The sequence below is a fragment of the Mustelus asterias genome, chromosome 16, assembly GCF_964213995.1.
Source record: "Mustelus asterias chromosome 16, sMusAst1.hap1.1, whole genome shotgun sequence".
Classification (NCBI taxonomy): Eukaryota; Metazoa; Chordata; class Chondrichthyes; order Carcharhiniformes; family Triakidae; genus Mustelus; species Mustelus asterias.
This window is the reverse complement of record NC_135816.1, coordinates 93321852-93345434: the sequence shown is the minus strand read 5'-3', so window position 1 is coordinate 93345434 and position 23583 is coordinate 93321852. Positions and strand designations below refer to the sequence as shown.

The 23583-nt window shown below is 41.2% G+C and overlaps 1 protein-coding gene across 1 annotated transcript; it reads left to right on the top strand.

Moving 5' to 3' along the window:
• Positions 1-3636: 3636 nt before the first annotated feature.
• On the top strand, positions 3637-22214 carry LOC144505398 (cobalamin binding intrinsic factor-like). The gene is made up of 8 exons (XM_078231510.1): positions 3637-3716; positions 12742-12773; positions 13866-14048; positions 15392-15562; positions 17493-17648; positions 18396-18571; positions 19908-20094; positions 22207-22214. The coding sequence occupies exons 1-8, from the start codon at positions 3637-3639 to the stop codon at positions 22212-22214; spliced, it is 993 nt and encodes a 330-aa protein (XP_078087636.1).
• The last annotated feature ends 1369 nt before the right edge of the window (positions 22215-23583 follow it).

Here is a 23583-nt window from a genome sequence, read left to right as displayed (position 1 = left end):
AATTATTTGTTTTCTCTCTAACTCCCTTTTTTAAATAACAGGATTACATTAGCTATCTTTCAATCTATACAAACTGTTCCAGAATCTATAGAATCTTGGAAGATGACCAACAGTGCATCCCAAATTTGTGCGGCTACTTCCCTGTGTACGATTGGATGCAGATTATCAGGCCCTGTGGATTCATCGGACTTCAATCCCATCAGTTTTCCCAAGAACATTTCTCTACTACCACTGATCTCCTTCAGTTCCTCCCTCTCATTAAATTCTGTGTTTCCTAACATTTGAGGTATCTTATTTTTGTCCTTATTTGCAAAGACAGAACCAAAGGATGTATTTAGTTGGTCAGCCATTTCTTTGTTCCCTATTATAAACTTCCCTGTTTCTGAATTGCCTTCACCAATTTCTATCTCCTCGGATACCTACATAAAACCTACAGTCAGCATTTATGTTCCTCGCAAGCATATTCTTGGACTCCATTACCCCCTTCTTAATCAGTCTTTTGGTTCACCTTTGTTGAATTCTATACTGCTCTCTCTCCAGTCGGTTTTTCTTTCTTGGCCTCTCCCTTGTATATAATAGCATCTTTGTTTTGGCTCTAAACCATAGTTTGGCGATCTTCAGTTTTACTTTTGTGCCAGACAACAATAACAGGAATAAACTACTTTTGCAGTTCACCTATGTCCTCCTTTTTTATTGATATTGCCTATCTACTATCATCCCGGGTAAGCCTGAGTGCGAGTCTGTGCAATGTGGTGATTCTATGATTCTATGATCCTTGTAAATAACGTTTCCCAATCTATCATTGCCAACTCAACTTTCATATCATCGTAATTTCATTTACTAAGATTCAATAGCCGAGTATCAGTTTAAACTATGTCACTCATCGAAGAAAATGTATTGTGTTCTATTCACGCATCCCCAAGGGGTCTCAGACAACCACATTGCTAATTATTACTTTCTTATTACACAATGCCGAATCTAGAATGGCCCACACTCTAATTTCGAAGATTATTCGTTCCCTGGAGCTAAAAATTGCTTTCCCAAATGTGGGCAAAGAACCTATGCATTGTAACAATCTGCTGCATTTAGCTCACATCGTTATATAATATTCTATGTTGCTTTGGGGAAAGTGCGATTTTAGAGTTCAGAACATTTAGTTAATTAGGTCAAATAGGCAACCCTATGAGACACTGTGTATGAGGCAATGAGTGCAGTTAAGTGCACTGTCGTTGAGTATTAACTTCCTTCTTGCAGTATGTTTTCTTTTAAATGAATAAATGTTGCTTATTAATTGATCAAAAAACGACTCGACTGTTCCTCTCTCGTTTGCACATATTTTCAAAGTATAGCAAATTGAAAATATACACCACGAAGAACTGGTGTTCCAAGTTATCCTTCTGTGTTTGGGGATACCCTCATATTTAACATTATGGATTTTATGCTTGGTAGCTCCATTTCTAATGCCATTGTGGGTGCAACATCATTATAACGACTAACTAGTTGCATATAAAGAGTCATCTTATTGGACAAGGAGAGAAGAAAACTGCATGAGACCAAGCACACATCTGTGCATTCTAAGTTCCTCTTTAAACTGAAATCAGTCCTTGACACGGACCCTTGAATATGACAAATTTGTTCAATAGAATGGCATAGATGTTGCAGGCAGCATAATTCCTCCTGTTCATCTTCATCGATCTCGTTCGCCCAACTTCATAGCTTATGTTCATCCCATCGACCTTTATTAGGACAATGCACGCTTAGCACACCTATGCCATTTATACACGACATTCTGTTTTGTCCCCAAAAATCTGTGTGTGTGTGTATGAAGCTACACTAAAAAGGTCCACTTGCCCTAACTATCTACAATATTCCAATAAAACCCTTGCATTGCATTTAAAACATATCGTGCATGAACTGTGGGCATCGTGGCAAATTTAGCATGTATTATCCATAACTGGTTCCTATTGATTGAATGGCTTACTGAATTATGATGTGGAAATGCCGGCGTTGGACTGGGTAAACAGAATAAGAAGTCTCACAACACCAGGTTAAAGTCCAACAGGTTTATTTGGTAGCACAAGCCACTGCATTTGGAGCGCTGCCCCTTCATCAGGTGAGTGGGTATTCTGTTCACAAACAGGGCATATAAAGACACAAACTCAATTTACGAAATAATGGTTAGAATGAGAGTCTTTACAGGTAATCAAGTCTTAAAGGTACAGACAATGTGAGTGGAGAGAGGGTTAAGCACAGGGTAAAGAGATGTATATTTTCTCCAGCCAGGACAGTTAGTGAGATTTTGCAAGCCCAGGCAAGTCGTGGGGGTTACAGGGAGTGTGACATGAACCCAAGATCCCGGTTGAGGCCGTCCTCATGTGTGAGGAACTTGGTGATCAGGCTCTGCTCAATTTACTCTGCATTGTCGTGTTTCGTGAAGGCCGCCTTGGAGAACGCTTAACCGAAGATCAGAGGCCGAATGCCCGTGGCCGCTGAACTGTTTCCCAACAGGAAGAAAACACTCTTGTGTTCATATGACAACGGATGAATGAACACGGCTCGACAATCACCAGGCAAGAGTGTTCTCTTCTTGTTGGGGACAGGAAGAGAACGACTGACTTGGCTATCCTCAACTGCATTTGTTTTTTTTTCTATTGCCAATCTATATGCTTGGCTTTGGTAGCATGGTGGCAGACTCATAGGTTGCACTGCCTCACAGTGCCAGGGACCCAGGTTCAATTCCGGCTTTAGGTGCCGTCTGTGTGGAGTTTGTGCATTCTGTGTGGTTTTCCACTGTCTGCTCCGTTTTCCTCCCGTCATACAATATCTGCACCTGAGGCGATTGACCGTGGTAAATTGCCCCTTTGTGGTCCACAATATCTAAATTAGATGGATTAGCCGTATGGGGATACAGATTATGAAGGCAGAGAGGACCCGGGTATGATACTCTGCTGAAGCGTCGGTGTAGACTCGATTGGCCAAAATGCCTCCTTCTGCACGAAAAGCAATCTATGATTCGTTGATTCTGAAAACGCAATGTCAACATGTACATCTACACAGAACTTTATCACACGACCTTTTCTCAATCCTCCATTGTAGAAATAAATATCAGTGTGCCTGCTGAACATTATGCTTTAAGTGAATAAAACTTTCATTTATGAAGAGGATAGACAGCATTATGTTCAGTCCCCAGTAAAAATGTACTCTTGCTCCTTGTGATAGGTCTTGGTCTTTATAATAGTTTGGCTGAGATTAGAACAGCTTTTCTCTCTTCTACTCCTTTCAGAGTAACTATCAGGGTTTCATGGCCGACCGATTAAAGTTAGTGATTAAATTCGTTTTGTTGGTTACTTCCAAACGCGTACAATTTTCCATGGGTAGTTAGGTACTTATGTATCGATGCTTGTGTGGCTAAATTTCCTTTCAATTGATTATCAAGCTTGCTGATGACATCACTGTTGTGGGTTGGATCTCAGACAACGATGAGATGGGGCATAGGAAAGAGACAGAGAAGCTTGTGAACTGGTGCGACGACAATAATCTCTTCCTCAATGTCAACAAAACGAAGGAGATAGTCATCGAATTCAGAAAGCATACTGAAGGACATCCCACTGTCTACATAACGGGGACGAAGTGGAAATGGTCAACAACGCCCAGGTTCTAGGCGTCCAGATCACCAACAACCTGTCCTGGTCCCTCAACGCCAATGCCATAATTAAGTAAGTGCACCAACGCCTCCACTTTCACAGGAGACTAAGGAAATTTCACATGTCCGCTATCACTCTCACCAGCTTCTACAGATGAACTATGGAAAGCATTCTCTCTGATTCTATCACAGCTTTGTCTGGCTCCTGCTCTGTTGAAGACCGCAAAAAACTACAAAGGATCGTGAAAGAAGTCCAATCGATCACGCAAAACAGCCTCTCATCCATTGACGCTGCCTTCACATCCAGCAGCTTCGAAAAAGGAGCCAGCATAATCCTGGACCCCACGCATCCTCGACATGCTGTCTTCCACCTTCTTCTATCGAAAAAAAGATACAAAAGTTTGAGGACACTTACCAACCGACTCAGAAACAGCTTTTTCCCTGCTGCGATCAGACTTTTAGATGGACCTACCTCGTATTAAATTTATCGTTCTCTACACCCTAGCTATGACTGTAACAGTACATTCTGCACATTCTCCTTTCCTTCGCTAAGTATGGTATGCTTTGTCTGTATAGCGCACAACAAACAATATTTTTCATTGTATGCTAGTACATGTCTCAATAACAAATTAAATGAAAAAGGTCTCTTGGACAAATGCCGGGTAAATCCGTACCTTCGATTTTCCAGGGGGCTTGCTTCGTTAACTTTGGGGAACCCCATACGCCCGAACTTCTGGAATCAAAAAGTCGCGGGCCATTATATTAAAAATTATCAGCCTTCTGTTTGAAAGCCTTCCACGTGCTTTGCTTGAGCCTATGCTTCTTTCTGGTTTGGCCGTCAGAAGGTGCATGGGCCCAAGTAAGGTACATGGAATTATTTTGGAATAATTGGTGGCCAGCCGCCGACTCCCACATTCCATAAATGAATAGTAAACAAAAACCTAGTCAGTTAAAAGTCAAAAGTTAAAATGGATATTAGTGGAATCGCATTTACCCAACAATTACCTGGAATGTGGAGCCGACTACTTCAATGGATCATTGGAGTGAATTGAAACGTTTAAGATAAAAACGATGGCAAATTAAAAGAAGAATATGTTAATAGCATCAGTTGATCAAAGGAGCAATAGTGCTTCTGGTCGTATCGGAAGAGAATCTTGGAGCTGATGGCTTAATTGTGTAATACAAACACATGAAAAGGCATGGTAAATCGGATATGGATATGTTACTTGTCGTGATCATAGAAAATGATTTATATTTGCAATGTATGCGTATCATAAAACGTTATATTTGTATAAGGCATTTAACGGAGTTTAAAAACATCACAATCTGCTTCAGGTGAGCTCAATATAAAATTAAACCTAGTCCTTTAAGTTTCTGTTGAACTAATTCTGAATGCTTAGACAGAGAGTTAGGTTTTCAGCAGAGTCCAAGAGAGGAAAAGGGGCGGGGGGGGGGTGATGTGGATGGGGTACAGCAAAAGAATTATTAACATTTATTGGGACTCTTCCAGAACTCAGGACCGAGACTGCTGAAAATGATGATTGAATCAAATCGGTCTGCTTCAGATTTTACAACTGGAAGCTCTCAAATAACGTCGAGCTCGACGACGTTTCAGCAATTGTTAGGGTGCGACCGTGTAAAGATTTTAAGCAGATTTGCGGAATTTCTTGCCAGGTAGCCACCGAGAGCAGGGTAAATGGATTGATGGGATGATCATCAAATGAGCAGCAAGGAATTGGTTGTGCTCAGTGTTTTGGATATTGAATGGTGGGAGGCCACCGGGTGAGCTTTGTAATACTCGGGTGGAGAGGTTAGAAAGGCCATGATGAAGTTTACAGCGACAGATGGAATACGATGGGCAGAGGCAGATGATGTTACGAATGTGGAAAATGCCATCTCCTTGATGGAACCGATGTAGGTTGGAAGTACATCCCGGGAATAAATGTGAACAGAAATTTGAAAGCTTCAGTCTCAGACCCTTAGCAGTAATAGTCAATAAGGAAATGGACAAGGAAATAAATCAAAGTGTAGTTGTGATGCGGCACACGGCCCAATAGGCAGTGACTGAGTCAAAAAGTTTGGCTGCACAGAATAGTACTCTGAAAAAACAGATAAATAAGAAACAAGAAGTGAATAGAAAATATGCTAATCTGCTAAGATTAAAACGTTGCAAAGGGAGAGGATTCGTCAGACTCAAAAGCACCAGTAGATCGTTGTTGAGAAAAGCGTCTTTCTTCTATAATATGTGTTATGCAACAATCTAAACTATAGCTTAGATCTGTCTGCCTACGCATTGACGAGGCTCTGTTTCTGAAATTTGTCAACTAATTGCACATCAGACAGCTAAGTGAACATTTAACTTATAAATATAGAGTGCAGCAAGCAAATGGCCCTTTCCTGAAAGGCGATCAAAAGTCGAAGCTCGCAATCAAAATAGTACTTAAACTGATATCTTGGCTCTACCTTACTAGCCACAGATACTATTAGATCTGTTGCGTATTTCCAGCATTTCAATTTTCTAATCAAAGTTAGAGTTGTATTAAAAGAGAACAGTGGTTAGCCTTATTTGAGTTGCATATTCAGCTTACAGGTGATTCCTCGTGTAATTCAGTTGAAATATGTATCGAGCTAAAAGAAAACATGATTTGTAAGGATGAAAGTTGCCTCTGTCTTCCGCTGTTAATTTAGCCATTAACTAATGGAGTTAACTGGTATTTCACCGCACTCTTGAACTGTTCTCTGAAATTTAACTGATTCACCCATAAATAAATGTATTTGGGCAGCAATTTAAACTCCAAAGCATAAATCCAACTTCTGAAAAAGTCCATAAAGAATCATTGCAATATATGGTTTCCATTGCTGTCATGCTATAATATAAAAATTCTACAACACGTGTCAGCCAAAGTAGTGGGAAACATGCTGGATCTGACAAAGAATAACATTATCGACTTTCTTCTCTTCTGCATTCCAGGTCAGTATGTTTCTCTCCCTTGTTTAGATCTCTCAATTTCTCATGGATTCAAATTATCACAAAAACGTGCCTGACTGTTAGGGGATTGGGTAGCAAACTCCACACGGATCAAAGCCATGGGATTACAAGCATATCAACCCAGTCGAATACCACCCGTACTCGTATCGGAGTGGCTCTGTATAATAGTTTAGTTACATATTCCAGAACCAAGGGACACTGCCCATTATCTTTCCAGGTTCAAAAGTGAGATAAAAATGTTTTTTTAAACAGTGAAGGATGCAACATGTTCTCAGATTCAGAGTCGCCTGAGTGCAACATTTTCATTGAATGGCCAGAAATATTTCTTTCTATCTTTCCTTCTTTCTTTCTGTCTTTCTATCTTTGTATCGTTCTTTCGCTCCTTTCATTCTTCCATTCTTTCCCTTCACCTGTTTCCTTATTTCTTTCATCTCAGCGTGGTTATGTGGGTGTTACCGGTTTCTATTGTAGCTGGTTTGTGAATTATATTTTGTTTGCAGAATCTTGCGGATCACTGGACACGGATTTATTACATTTGGCACAAACTTCTGAGCCATTGATTTATTTCAATCATGGAAATCGACGTGCAAACATTATTAAGGTTTCCCCCACTTGCCTTGGTACTTCGTACCACTGGCTCCTTGTCAGTAAAGTTCCGTGTCTGGTTACTTGAAAGTAAACTCTCCGGAAAAAAACCCTGTAGTTATCAAGTATTAGCTCGTATAACTCAAAATATTGTGCACAAGCGAACGCATGTGTTAATTTCTCGCCTTATTGTTCCTCCAAAATCAGTTACCTCTGATGAACGCTGCTGAAGGCCAAGTTTAGGTCAAAGGCCAGCAAAATGCCGCTTTGTATAGACATGAGGTCCGCAGCATTTATTGGGGTAAGAATAAGCTTGGTGGATGGGGCAGAAAATGCATTACAAGGGTGTTCTGCCCGGAAAGTGACCTCACTTGATAGTACAGTAGAAGATGAACGGGTTCCGTTTCCCAGCAAGAGGAGCAGAAGGACGTCAAATGAGCTATCTTGGTTCACATAAATCAGACCAAAATCAAACTACTCATTAGTTAAAGAAACCCGCTGCATTTGTAAGTGCAGATTCGGACAGAAACAGTAAAATACGTTGGTCGCCCCGAGGTTGAAATTGCTCGGGAAATCCAAAAACACTGTAATTGAATTGTTTTTGCTAGTCCAGCATTTTGGGGTTGAAATTGCTCTGATCAACCTTCTTGTGCTAATTTTTAAATAGCTTTGATCCCGTCCACATGCTGGAAGGAGTCTCTTTGTCATCCTATAGCTTGGGGTGAAAGTGAGTCTGGTCACCCCACCCGCAGAAGTTGAAATCATCCATTGCCATTAGCATTAAACAAATGGTATAGCACGGGTTGACTTGAATTTCCGTCCTAATTGGCTTCAATGGAACGGACGATAAACTGAAGTGTAAAACAGGCAGCCAGCGTGATTGCGCCAAAGCAGAGTTCCTACAAAATTAAAGTTTCGGCAGCTGGTGTAAAACACATGACCTTGACTTGGCCACATCTTAAATGTTCGGCCTGATTATACTTCTTACCAAAAACGAACGTGGATTATATTATCGCTCCCCCTCCCCCTAGAATGGGCGAAGAGGCTGGGAGACCTGACTGGTGAGCTGGTTACTTTCCTGGCTCGCTTAATTAATTTTGGTATACGAAGTGCCGATAATGGTTTTCCCACCTGGAAGTAAATGCAGTAAGTGACCATTCAAGGCTCCATCATCAATCTCTTCACGCCACGCGTGGAATTCATCCAGCCGACAGCTGGGACCACATTACGTGGGTAACTGAAATACTGGCGAGCTTGCACATTGTGGAATGTCGTCCCTCTGGGATGCACGGCAGTAAGTACGTTCTCACCAGAAACAGTTAAAAAAAGTAATCGAGGAGTTATGTGTCCCACAATGGAGTTGAGAATTCTGATTAATTCGAAATGTCCAACATGAGGATATTTAGCAGCTAATGTTTTAATATGTGGTTTGAGAAGAATACAAAATATGTAAGTAACATCTTAATGTCTCTAAGAAATGTTTTTAACATGCCATTAAAATGAAAGATGTATTCATGAAGGATATCTGCACAAGTCAGGCACAAATAATGCAACAAATTAAATTACCAATGCATATCTAAGCCGGCGGAAATAAGTCTAATAGATAAACGTTCATAGAACATAGAACAGTACAGCACAGAACAGGCCCTTCGGCCCACGATGTTGTGCCGAGCTTTATCTGAAACTAAGATTAAGCTATCCCACTCCCTATCATCCTGGTGTGCTCCATGTGCCTATCCAATAACCGCTTAAATGTTTCTAAACTGTCTGACTCCACTATCACTGCAGGCAGTCCATTCCACACCCCAACCACTCTCTGCGTAAAGAACCTACCTCTGATATCCTTCCTGTATCTCCCACCACGAACCCTATAGTTATGCCCCCTTGTAATAGCTCCATCCACCCGAGGAAATAGTCTTTGAACCTTCACTCTATCTATCCCCTTCATCATTTTATAAACCTCTATTAAGTCTCCCCTCAGCCTCCTCCGCTCCAGAGAGAACAGCCCTAGCTCCCTCAACCTTTCCTCATAAGACCTACCTTCCAAACCAGGCAGCATCCTGGTAAATCTCCTCTGCACTCTTTCCAGCGCATTCACATCCTTCTTATAGTGAGGTGAGCAGAACTGCACACAATATTCCAAGTGTGGTCTCACCAAGGTCCTGTACAGTTGCAGCATAACCCCACGGCTCTTAAACTCCAACCCCCTGTTAATAAAAGCTAACGCACGATAGGCCTTCCTCACAGCTCTATCCACTTGAGTGGCAGCCTTTAGAGATCTGTGGATATGAACCCCAAGATCTCGCCGTTCCTCCACAGTCTTCAGAACCCTACCTTTGACCCTGTAATCCACATTTAAATTAGTCCTACCAAAATGAATCACCTCACATTTATCAGGGTTAAACTCCATTTCCCATTTTTCAGCCCAGCTTTGCATCCTATCTATGTATCTTTGCAGCCTACAACAGCCCTCCACCTCATCCACTACTCCACCAATCTTGGTGTCATCAGCAAATTTACTGATCCACTCTTCAGCCCCCTCCTCTAAGTCATTCATAAAAATCACAAAGAGCAGAGGACCAAGCACTGATCCCTGCGGCACTCCGCTAGCAACCTGCCTCCAATCCGAAAATTTTCCATCCACCACCACCCTCTGTCTTCGATCAGACAGCCAGTTACCTATCCAATCGGCCAACTTTCCCTCTATCCCACACCTCCTCACTTTCATCATAAGCCGACCATGGGGGACCTTATCAAATGCCTTACTAAAATCCATGTATATGACATCATCTGCCCTACCTTCATCAACACACTTAGTTACCTCCTCAAAAAATTCTATCAGATTTGTGAGGCACGACTTGCCCTTCACGAATCCGTGCTGACTATCTCGGATTAATCCACATCTTTCTAAATGGTCGTAGATCCCATCTCTAAGGACCTTTTCCATCAATTTAGCAACCACCGAAAATTACCAGGGTCATTTCTATTCCTTTTCTTAAACAGAGGAACAACATTCGCCATTCTCCAGCCCTCTGGCACCATCCGCGTGGACAGCGAGGACCCAAAGATCAAAGCCAAAGGCTCTGCAATCTCATCCCTTGCCTCCCAAAGAATCCTAGGATATATTTCATCAGGCCCAGGGTACTTATCGACCTTCAGTTTATTCAAAACTGCCAGGACATCCTCCCTCCGAACATCTATTTCCTCCAGCCTATGAGCCTGTAACACCTTCTCTTCCTCAAAAACATGGCCCCTCTCCTTGGTGAACACTGAAGAAAAGTATTCATTCATCACCTCGCCTATCTCTACTGACTCCATACACAAGTTCCCACTACTGTCCTTGACCGGCCCTAACCTCACCCTGGTCATTCTTTATTCCTCACATAAGAGTAAAAAGCCTTGGGGTTTTCCTTGATCCGACCCGCCAAGGACTTCTTGTGTCCCCTCCTAGCTCTCCTAAGCCTCTTTTTCAGCTCATTCCTTGCCAACTTGTAACCCTCAATCGAGCTATCTGAACCTTGTTTCCTCATCCCCACATAAGCTTCCCTCTTCCTTTTCACAAGACATTCCACCTCTTTCGTGAACCATGGTTCCCTCACTCGGCCATTTGCTCCCTGCCTGACAGGGACATACCTGCCAAAGACATCCAGTATTTGTTCCTTGAAAAAGTTCCACTTTTCATTAGTTCCTTCCTCTGTCAGTTTCTGTTCCCAATTTATGCCCCCTAATTCTTGCCTAATCGCATCATAATTACCTCTCGCCCAATTGTAAACCTTGCCCTGCCGTACGGCCCTATCCCTCTCCATTGCAATAACAAAAGACACCGAATTGTGGTCACTATCTCCAAAGTGCTCTCCCACAACCAAATCTAACACTTGGCCCGTTTCATTTCCCAGTACCAAATCCAATGTGGCCTCACCTCTTGTCGGCCTATCCACATATTGTGTCAGGAAACCCTCCTGCACACACTGCACAAAAACTGCCCCATCCGAACTATTCGACCTACAATGGTTCCAATCAATATTTGGAAAGTTAAAGTCTCCCATGACAACTACCCTGTGACCCCCACACATATCCATAATCTGCTTAGCAATTTCTTCCTCCACATCTCTATTACTATTTAGGGGCCTATAGTAAACTCCTAACAACGTGACCGCTCCTTTCCTATTTCTAACCTCAGCCCATATTACCTCAGTGTGCAGATCCCCCTCGAAGTGCCTTTCCGCAGCCGTTAAACTATCCTTGATTAACAATACCACTCCTCCACCTCTTTTACCAGCTTCCTACACTTAGTGAAACATCTATACCCCGGAACGTCCAACAACCATTCCTGTCCTTGTTCTACCCACGTCTCCGTAATGGCCACAGCATCGTAGTCCCAAGTAGCAATCCACGCCCCAAGTTCAACTCCCTTGTTCCGGATGCTCCTTGCATTGAAGTAGACACACTTCAACCCACCTTCCTGTCTACCGGTACCCACCCTTGACCCTGATACCTTCCCCAATACCTCACCACCCTCACTGACTTCTGGACTACAATTTAAACCGGTTCCTTCAATAGAACCGGATTAAATTGGTTAGAGAAAATGCTGAATCATCAGACGCCATCTTTGGGTGGAAATATCCGTAAAACAGACTGACGAATGACAGAATTTTATCTGAAGGTGTCAGAGAATTATTGATTGAAAGACATGTCGTCAGTAGATGGACAGATTAGTGAGTGAATAAAATTTCTGTTAATTTAGTGTTGGGCAGATTAATCTGATAAAAAGTATAACTATTCTACCTTTTTGGCATGAAATCTGAGATCTTTTGTGAAAGCCTGCTAGCGCATTAGCTGCATAGGTCGAAATATTGATCTCCCATTTTGGCCAAAATGAGATTTGTCTTGTCCTAATTGTATGTTTGCCTGAATATTATTAATTTCTAATGTTTTTTATTCTAACGTTTCAATGTTTTAATAAAAACTAGTTTAACTGAAGAATTTAATTGAACTGAATAAACTTTTTTTTGTCTTTGTGAAACGAAATGTTTAATGAAAAGTGTTTAAATTAATCAGGCAACCTAAAAGAATTTCCCACAACACAATTATCCCTATTGTTTCTAAAATGTCATCCATTGCCAGCTTTCCTTTAGCCAGCGCAGAACAATGTAAAAAGATAAGTAGTTCAAAAGTTTTAGTTGAGAAACAGTTTAAACCCCACATTTCGCAATGTTTGGCGCTGGTACTGGCAGTAGGTATGGAGCAGACGTAGTTTGCCGATTGGATGAAATATAATGAATTCATGTGATGGGACGCTCCGGGAATGGCCAGTTGCCTGGTACTGCGACAGAATGTTTCACCACTTCATGCTTAAAACCCACCTCCGATCATTGTGTCAAAACACCAACCACCTACTGAGATAAAAGGTTCAGATTTAAACAAGGTTAAAGTCCACAACATACTATTGAATCAGCAGGACGTGACACAAGGTCTGTAGTTCGCGGAAAATAATGCTTCCGGTGAGCATGCTCGTTCTCTTCAGTGTCTCTTACGTGGCAGAAACTGAACAATGTAGTAAGTGCGATATGTTTTTGTAACGTTCCAGTGTTTCAAGCAAGAGCGATTATTTGTCGTTTTGTTAAACCCTATTGAAATTTCGAATCACGTCTTAAATTACCCAATAATTTGGCAGTGCATAAGGAGGCCATTCGGCACACAGTGTTCTTTCCATTTATTTCACTTAGTCTCCTTTTCCCAAATCTGTGCTCTAATTTCCTCTTCAGGCACATATGCAATTCCCATGTATTTTTAAGCAACCATTGAAAATATTCCCAGCCACCTTTCAGAATGCACTTGCCCGATCGTAACCACTTCACTGCGTGAATTGTTCTTCTTTCAAATAAATCAAAGTTCCATTACAAACACTTCTACCGGTGCAGACAGCTTCGCTTGAATTGCGTTTCTCATGCTATGACGTTTCCAACACTTCTATTAAATATTAGTTTAACCTTCTTATATCTCAGGACAATATTCGCTGTTCATCTAATTTCTCGACATAAACGTAGCCCTAGTTCCCGGTTAGCATTCTGATGAATCCTCTTTGAGCATTAGAAAGGACGAGATTACGGTCAAATGTTGACCCATTTAAAATCAAACCGCTTAAACAGTTAAAATCGGGCAGATTTAAAGTCTCAAAGCGTGGTCACCATAATTGGACATAATACGCCAACAGAGGAAGCTTTATAAATATTTATCACACATTGTTTCTTTTGTAGTCGCTCCAATTTCCGTCAGTTCATTCTTCATTAGTACATATCGTCTCTTCAAAGACTAGTGTATGCGCAATTTTATTACAATTGCGCCATTTCATTTTATTACTACATTTCACCTCATATTTTTTGATACGAAATGCATCGTTCAATCCTTCTCAACATTAAACTTAAACTATGCTATTTTTTCCATTACACCAGTTTATCGATGTCCCCCCGAAAGTTGCTAATATCCTCATAGATGTTTGTAGCAATTTATTTTCTCAACGTGTGTTTCAGTTTACTGTGTTCACTGGCCACTTTTTATCTTCTCATTTTCCCCAAGCACCTTGAGAGTTATTTCCATTTGAATATTACTTGCTGGGCTGTCAATTAATTATTGGGTTATGGGTTTCAGTGACTCCTGATAATCAGCAGACATCAATTTTAAGGAGCATAAAGAGGAAACTGAGCGATCGACTTGCGAATCCACACCCCGGTGCGTTCATTGCCTTGCGCCTGGGGATTGACCATGATTTGCAGCTGGAACGAACATGTCTTCGATGGCTGAGTGAGATAGCTGTTAGAAAGGTTACGACAGGTAAGAATTAATCTATTACCTAATACAGAATAATACATCTTTAGTATTGGTATAATAAATGGCTGTTAAATTATTATTGATTACGGACAATGGGACCTAAGAATATTTCAGTAATTTGAGGGAAGCCATTTATAGTCCAACATCTCTTCAGGTCATATTCCTCTGATATTAGGACGCGACAATTTAGGATACGGCACTGTTGTAATTTTCGATGTTACAACCAATATGCATAGCATGATTGCCAAGATCAGCTGACTTCGAACGATGGTTAACAAAACTCCCTACAACAGGGATGCCCCCTACTTGTGAATGGAGCTGTTATAGACAAATGCATATACGTACATCGATTTTTATTGTTAGACAGCAAACCATTAACGTTTCTTGCGACTATTGGTGAGGTTTTCAGGAAAACCTCGTGTGACCTGCGCCTTTATCGTCCAGCAGTTCCAATGCTACAATTCCAATCATTAGCCCCTGGAGATAAATAACTCAATGTCAGTTACAGAAATAAAGAGGGCGTGACAGGGGAGTGGGGGATCTGCTTGCCTATCAGGCTTACGGCGAATGAAGCTTAGCCACTAATCCTTTATAGAGAAGCTAGATAGTCCGTTGGACACAAGATGGAATGCATAGCCATGACATAGACAACTCTGTTTATGCCACTACTTGTTAAGAATATTTCTGTTGGGAAAGCGACTATTAACTCCATCGTTATTTCTAAAATATTACTGTGCACTTTGTTTCGCCGAAATTGTCCAATCATTTCCATGGTTTCGCTAATTCACAATAATTGGTAGAAAATGCAGCCGTTTGTATCATGTTTTTTTTTACCAAAACAATGCTCAACTAAACATGGGTCCTGAGAGTTAGAGGCGGAATTTGTATCAACTGAAAGTAAAGTCTTCATGAAAAAACATAATAAAATACAATGGATAGTGAAAATCTGACGTGCAAAATGGAAAATAGTGAAATATTCAAGGGGGGGGGGGGGGGGTGGCGGGGGCAGCATGTTCGCATGTTATGATTTTATTCTCTATTTTATTATAACGGCAACTCTTCATTGTTCCGCTGCTTGCACCTCCTCTAGCCCCATCATTTGTTTCATAACTTGCCCAATTTTATCTCCCTTTGGCAAATCCTCCAATTTTTTCTGTCAGTTAATGTCTCCAGTCTTTCAACCTATCTCAAAGCCATCGTTACATCGTCACCAATTCACGGTCCATAAAAAATGTTTACACTTCTGCTGCTGATCATTGAGAGCATTATTTATACTTTATTAATGTCATTTAAATTATTTAACGACCCAGACAGAAATAGACATTTTTTTTTTTACTCTTCCACAGGTGAAAGCTTTCCCATAGACCTGATGGCTTTCTACATCTTAGCATTTAGATCCTCATGTTGGAACGCAGCCAAGATCTCAGCCCGGAATAAGGAAGTGAATCTGGTGGCGATGCTTCGCAAGTCTCTGTACAGAGGAATACATGAAGGATCCACGATGCCATATTCTAACGGTAACTGCATAGGCTCGTGCCGCCATCATTTTCCTTGCATACAGATTAACATTCGCCTTTAACAAAACATAATGCAGCCCCCAGTCTTCAACAAGTTTATTTTGAAAGTTGGGCTAACTTCCTTTCCTTCTTCAGCAACGCTTAACTATTTATGATGCTCAAATCTGTCAGAGGAAATACGCCACTGAAAAATCACAGCTGCCAATTAAGCGGTCCAGGGTATATAGGATATTGAGAAATGGTTTTACAAAGATGAACACAGGATAGTTGGAGTTGTAATACTTTATTAGGTCTAACACAAATGAAAGAAACAATGGCACAATTATCAATTGCAATTGCAATGTGTTCAATCTATGCAAGTGAAATTCCTCATCCCAAACTCCCAGCATTCTAAATTGACATTCTGAGCCGGTTAAAATCTTCAGCAATTGCGTCAACATCATCTGATCGAATTGGCTTTACTACAATTAGAATCTCATTCTGTATCAATTTCTATAACCTCCAATCCACCTTGTAAGCGATGCTAAAGGTGTTCTCTTAACATTCTGTGCCTGCCTATATTGTGTTTATTATCATTTCTATCCAACTCTTCAAATGTTCCTATAATATTCCGGCACGTTTCCTCATCAGCACGTACCCTGCCCCATGAAACAAATCCGATCGCAGTCACCATGTATACAGATCATATACAACGCATTGTATTCTTCATCTTTGTCCCCCATGTTAAATAATCCAATCCCTCCTCATCCAATCTCTACTCATCTCCTCATTTAAATCACAGATTGTTTCGGCCGTCCCATCACAATGCTGTTTGCCCTTAAACATGCAAACCCATTTACGTCTAATTTGACTGTTGTCATCGTGATTGCCAAAATAATCCTTATCGCAGTCTTTATCACTTCTATTAGCTCAAACACTGCGAAAAACCAGATACTTCCCCATCCTTCAGATTCCATGCAAATGAGAAGATGTTGGCGATCATGGACTTACATTTGATTGGTCCAAAAATTATGCGTGGCAAAGTACTGCAGTGGTTTTCCGTGGACGTCTCTAGTATACCTGACCAGGAAACGCTGCCGCTCTTACCGCCTACCATAAGATCTAATGAATGGATTGGTAGGCTGATAATCAATATATTCGGCCATGCTATGCGCATAGCGTCCATTGTGATTAAGTCCTGAGTTGGGCCTCGAACACGGAAATTGTAGCCCAGATTTAAGCCACTGCGCCACAAGACCGCCAGCCAGATGTTTCTTCAACTTTGTACAAGGCGCCAGTGACAGTTACTCTAAAAGGTGTGTGAAGTTCATGCATTAAAACACTTGGAAGTGCGTTTGCATATCTATGTCTATCGGTTTTATTAATTAAAATAACGTGAACAGACTTAGGCCTTTTCCCCTGGACCAGAAAATAATGGAAGTTGATATCGTCATGAAGATGGAACATTATATCCAATTGCGGACGAGATTATATCGAGGGCTACAGATTTGAGCTAGTCAATATTAAATCTAATAGAAAATTCAAGGGACACTTGTCCGCCTGATTAATGCGGAGAATGAGGAATTTGGTCCTACTAGGATGAAATGAGGAGCCTGACATTAATGTATTGTCGACAAGTTTAGACAAGTGGGAAAATACATTTGATTATAAAGTTAAGCTGACATTTTCAGATGATTTACGATAGCGGGGGTGGTGGTTGGGGCGGGGAGGGGGGCAGTGGGGGTGGGGGGGGAGGAGGGTGTGGAGTGGGGTGATGTGAAAATGAAAAATCAGTTCTGATTCAGTGCTTTAATATTGGACCAGGTTTCTAACAAGCAGAAGCCAACCAGCATGAACTAGCGCGGGGTTCTCACATCGCGACTAACTATTTGCCAGATGTGGAACACATAACTAACACTTACATCTGACACAGTGCGTTATTTTTTCTTAGAAACCACTAGATATTCTCTGAAGACATTTAATGAAGTTAGCCTGGCAATTTTGGCATTATGTCAGGAGCAGGAATATATTCATAGTTTTGTCATTCATAATTTCGCCCGAGTTCATCTCAGGAAGATCGCTCAACATGGAGGAGAATTCACTGTCGGTAAGTACGTACAGGTATCCCGTTAAATTTGTAGTTCCGAAAGATCAGCTTTGAGGTGATTTTGGAGAGGGGTAACCTGTGTTTGCACGAGTATGGCACGTTAATTTAGCGAAATTAGCCTTACATGGAGAGGTTATGATCATTCAAAAATGCGATGACACCTGCATTCCCACCCTGTCCATGTCAAATTTAACCCCCTGAAATGTTTATTCCAAACCGCGTTTCATCATCCCAATATTGTATTCACTACGTCCAGTTTAATTCCTATTTAATGCCTTTGCAGCTCTCCAGGTTTGGCAACACCATACAGCTTTTTGTCAGGAATTGGTAAACTTGAGCGAAAGAGGGCGTAATTGGTTACTGTACTGAGAGTAAAATATAGATCAAATTCGGGAGATATGCTTTTGCCGGTGATTTCAAGGACTGTTTATCCCTTGTGAATTTACGATGTTATGGAAGCATCAAGCTAGGTAAAAGGAAGTTATTCTTATTGTACTTGTGATTATCTGAATGTGACCTTAATTAATTCCACGATGGTGCTCGCCTATCTAGTTGTTTTTAAATGATACATTCAAGTCTATTTGCAAAAGGCATTATTGCAGATGTTTTCATCAAATTATCAAACAGATTAACTGAGATTATGGCGATTCGCTGCGTGAAGAGAACAAAACATAGTTTTCCCTTCAGATTGTACCTTCGCTCTGTCGTAACAAATGCTCATATATGTAATTGTTTCACACGTTGCAGATACAATGGCCACCGCTGCACTTACTCTGCGATGTTTGATAAACTCGCAACAACCAAGAGGTAGATCTCGCCTTGAGATTGGAAAGGCTTTAATGCGAATTATCAAGTGGATTCTCAGTAAAGTGCGAGAGGACGGGACCATTGGGACCTTGAGCACCACGGGTCTGGCTATGCAGGTAACGTGATAGTGAGGATAAATATTTAATTGTAGCACAGTGAAATTGGCTACCTTTCATCCCTACATTAACCCAAACAAAATAAAGAAATAGATCTCAGATATTGCTAAATGTGTTCTGGACATAATCGAATGAGGTTCAACGCCAACCAAAGTGCAGCGTTTACGGATCGGTAGCACCTCATGGGCTGAGTGGTTTGTTTGAATGTGAATTGAAGGGTAATTTTACATGTTGCTGACGGCGAAGGTGGTTCACCAGGAATAATTGCTGATGATTAACACATATTTCCTTTCCCACTGCTGTCTTTGTGGATAGGAAGACGGTGTTACTTCATGGACGAATTACACATTTTTCATCATTACTTGAAGTAGAGTTACCAGTTAACTCCATAGTGTGCCAACTGACTTAATACTCAATGTAGCAAACGTCTGTGAAGAGCTGATAAATAAAATTGAAAGTTTGAAAACGCAAACTATTCAGCTACGGGAAAATTGAAATAAAAACAACATGTACTGGACGTGCGTTTGAGTTTGAAAAGCATCTGGGAGGAGAGAGACAGGATTTAATAAAAGGTTAAAGTTTCAGGTAGATGACTATCTGTTCAGATGAGCGGTCATCCAACAGAAAGATTAACGTTATTTCTTCACTCCACAGGTGTCAAGTCTTCTGAATATTTGCAATTTTTCTCTTTTTATTTGATATTACCGCAATTACGGTTTCTACTGTGAACCGAGTTGACTTTAGTGTATATAGGGCAATCGTTCCCAAACATTCTGCAGAATTTACAGCACATGAGTCATTTGGCCCAAATGGTCAATGCACATATCGCTGCATCACGTAAACAGTCGTCGCTTTTCAGTTTTCTCTATTCTTTACGAAGAATCTACACACGCCTTTCCCCCAGATACCAGGTCCAGTCTATCCAAATGGATAAACAGTCATGTCTTCGGTAACTGTCCTGTCAAGGACTGTTACGCCTTCGACTGCGCTTCTTCAATCTTTCAGTGACATGGAGAACATAGGTGTATAACGATTAGTAAGTGTAATCTAAATAGACTATGGCTGACTGGCAGAGTGCTACAAGTGTTGCGGCCACATACGTTAAATTAATTTTATTTCAGGCGCTCCAGAGAGCCGCCAGCAGTGGATATTTCCCTGTACAATGGTTTAACATGTACAAGGGCGATCTTGCATCCTGTTGTTCATTTCTTCCAATTATAAATGCATGTTACTTTATGCTGCAATGCCATCCAACAGAATGCATGCGTGTTCTGCTCAGATAAATTCCATATATCATTTTCTAATGGATGATACTTTTTTTGTTATTATGCTCTAGGCTCTGACAGAAAACATTAACGTGCAGACATCGCGTGCCTATAATTGCAGCAAATCCCTGCAGAAAATGGTGCATGAATTTTCTCAAGGAAACTTAGAAAATCTTAGAACTGTTTCACAGGTCGCAATAGCCCTGGGAGGAAAGAGTTACCTAGACGTGAACAGTGTTGGCTGTCCTACATATAAAGGTAAGTATCCGACAACGGACCAGATTAAACATGGAGGAAGGGTAAAATTCGACATATTCAATGTTGCAGAACTATTGTTTACTGTTGAAACTGTCTATTTCATCCAATTTTCCGCTTCTTTGAGTATAGCATAATATCATGCATGTCTGTGTTTTGCCTGCGTTGCTTCTCCATACATTCAGAAATTGAGAACACATTCACAATTCTTTGGTTGAACAGTTCTCTAAAATGTGTTTAATAAGATAAAACGTGGCGGTCTTAACAGAATCCACCCATGCAGGAACGGAACGAATATTGGCCAAGTTCCATTCTTTATGTGCCCAGCATCAGAAATCCCTCGTTTGTTGCGCGAAGTTAGCACAAAAATACTATAGTGTTAGGATTCAAAATCATACCATGAAGACGAAATGTTCGATAAAGTCATGGAATAGAATTTTGCATGACCAGATAAAGCACACAAAGACCATAGAGTTCTTGGTGTCCACTCACGTTCATTTAAATGGTTATCCAATAGTCAACGAACCATTTTATTTACATAGACGAGCACTAAACACGAATTATTTATGCATCGACTTTATGATTGAAACTTGCCCTTTCAAAAGTTTCGCTTGTCCCATCAGACAGCGCAGCCTGGAACGTAATATCTAAAATGTTGTTCTCGTTTGCTGACTTTAGTTTTTTGCCCCCATGTTAAATGTAAATGAAAACGATTAAAAAGGAACATAAATCAAATGAGTTCAAGGAGAATCAGAAGCTTAAACAGGAACAGACTTTCTGGCAGTTTTCATTACAGTTCTGAACTTGAAAACAAACGAATGAATGTGCAGATTCGCGATCCTAAGTGCCGGCCCTTAAGTCCAGGTGGCAGCAAGTTGAGCTTGGTAGATACTAGATCGCTTACAGAAGACGCAACATTTTTTTCTGTTCATTACCGTTCATTACAGAGTTTTTTTTCTTTGGAGCTGGCCATCAACGGGACGCCCGGCACGATTGTCCCTTACAATTGAGAATCTAGCGACAGGCCCCCTTCCTAAATATGTGATGTTCCATTGATGCAAACTGTTATTTTCCTCGATACGTCCTGAGAACACTTATCAGTCGAACAGATTTGAAGAAGTTATATTTTCCTCGAAATGTTAAATCTTCTCTCTGCGGATGCCGGCAGGATGCCGAGTACTACCAGAACTTCCTGCTTCTTAAAATTTCCTATTCCGAAGATCGTCAGTATTTTGTTCTTACTTCGTTCAACCAAATGGTTGAGAGACTGACGTTATCTTTAAGTCCAACCTTGGCAACCATGACTCGTGCCTTGTTAGTCCGTCCCAGAAGAAAAAAACATCAATAAATTTGTTAATCTTCGAGTATATGCACTTGCAATGGCAAGGAGTACCTCGTACTTTTCAAACATTGTCCATTTTTACAAGATGGTCTTGTGGCGTTTGCAAAAGCATAAAAGAGATGATTATGCATATTCATTCAATTGCATGCAAGATTTTATGTTCGTATCGTATTTTTTTTGGAGCGGAAATAATTGGAAGCCATGTTAGTGGCCTCACTGCTCCATGAAATTTGACGAATGTAGTTATCTACGTGATGTTCACTCGCGTGCACTGTTTTCACTTGAGTTGTGACTTTCATCCAATCTGACCTGGAGTATATCTATCAAAGTTACAGGCCGTGTTGATAAGTGCCCAAGGTTGACAATAAAAAATAGGTTGCTTGATAGTTTAATGTATTTCTCTATGCACCACCAGAAATTCGACTCCATTAATCTCAGCAATACTGGGTAGCAGACGTGGTGTAGAATAGTTATCAATTATGATTGTGCGTATTTTAGTAATTGCCAATGCCGCTCTCTGTTACCACTAATAATCTCTATATTTTACGTTTCTAATTTTACTCAGTGACAACTATGACTACAGCGTATTCGACGACCAACAGTTTTCCGAATCAAACCGGAACAACCGCGTCACCATTTAGCAAGTCCAGAATTTTGAGTCAACACATTAAACCGTCCCCCACGTCCATGAGCATTCCAACGAGACCTCTATCGTCTATTCAGCCCATGCCAACGGAAACTTTTTCACTTGCTCGAAAATGGTTATTCTCCAGTTCAGTAGGTAGCACTCCAAATCCCATACCATCGTTAATGGCTTCAAGTCTGCCCAAAATAATGGCTTCTTGGACCAGTGAGACAGGACGCAATGTGAACAGTGAGGTTGCACTTATCATGAAGAGCGAAGCAGTGCCCAAAATGTTGCCCATCGTGACTCGTAGAACCACAGATATCGTAATGAGTGAGATTGTGCCAACAGGAACCAGTCAGGCTTTGTCTAATATGCCCACCCTAGCACGGCAGATTGCATCCGTCATGACAAATGAAACTATGCTCAAGGTGACGCGTGCGACTTCGCCCATTATGACCGGTGACGTTGTATCCTTCGTAACTAGCATGATTGCAAAGAACACCAGTGAGTCTGTACATGCCGTGACCACAGGGATTGGACGGAAAGTAAGCACTGAGGCTGAGTCTCTCGGAATCAGTGAGGCGACGGAACAGTCCGTCATAAGCATTGGGTCGAAAAACATCGTAACCCATGAGGGTATTTCCATTATGACCCCTGAGCCTACATTCAACGTGACGACTGAGTCTGAGTCCATAGTGTTCAATGAAATGACAAATGTCACGACACGTGAGACCGACTCTCGAGATGAGTGAAACTTCTCACCGGGCCCAGGCTGCTCGTTAGTGCCCATGGTCACCTCTGAGTCTGTAACCATCGTAATGAATCATCTGGTCATCACAAAATCAGCTGCATGTTTGTTGATCAAGAAATTGTACAAATCCAGCCTGTAAATCGAATACCTCTTCTCTAGACACTACAATCGCATTTCCCCCATCTTGTAAATTAGAGACATATTCACTGTTGAGTGCAGTATCACACCAATCATATGCTCTATCGGATCCATTTAGCAACCTGTAAAACACGTCGCGGAAGAGTACAATAACACTTTCACCATAAATTAATGTAGCAACGTTTCTTCTTGTTAAATTCACTTGATATTGATCGGGACATGGGTCATTCGGATTGAAAATTTGGAGAGAATTGTCACGGGCGACTGGTTTGAAATTATACTTCATTTTACAGTCTGGTTGCTTCATATAAAGTTACCATATCCTCCAAACTAGCCCATTCCATGATCATCCCATCTCCCCCCTCCCAAGCACAACCCCCCCCCCCTCCCCCACCTAACTCGTAGATCCATCAGGGTCGCTTACTGCCTTCGCTGTTTGCTCTTTTGCATCACCAAAATCTGACTTGGGGCGCCACTTAGTATGAGAGAGCTTCCAATCCTTTCCAGAGGCAATATCGTCCCATCATAATCAATTCAACGATTCACCCTCATAAACATCAACGTATCCAATAATTTATCCTCGTAATGGTTCTCAGATCTGAAGGAACAACTTCATTTCGAAATGCACAATCC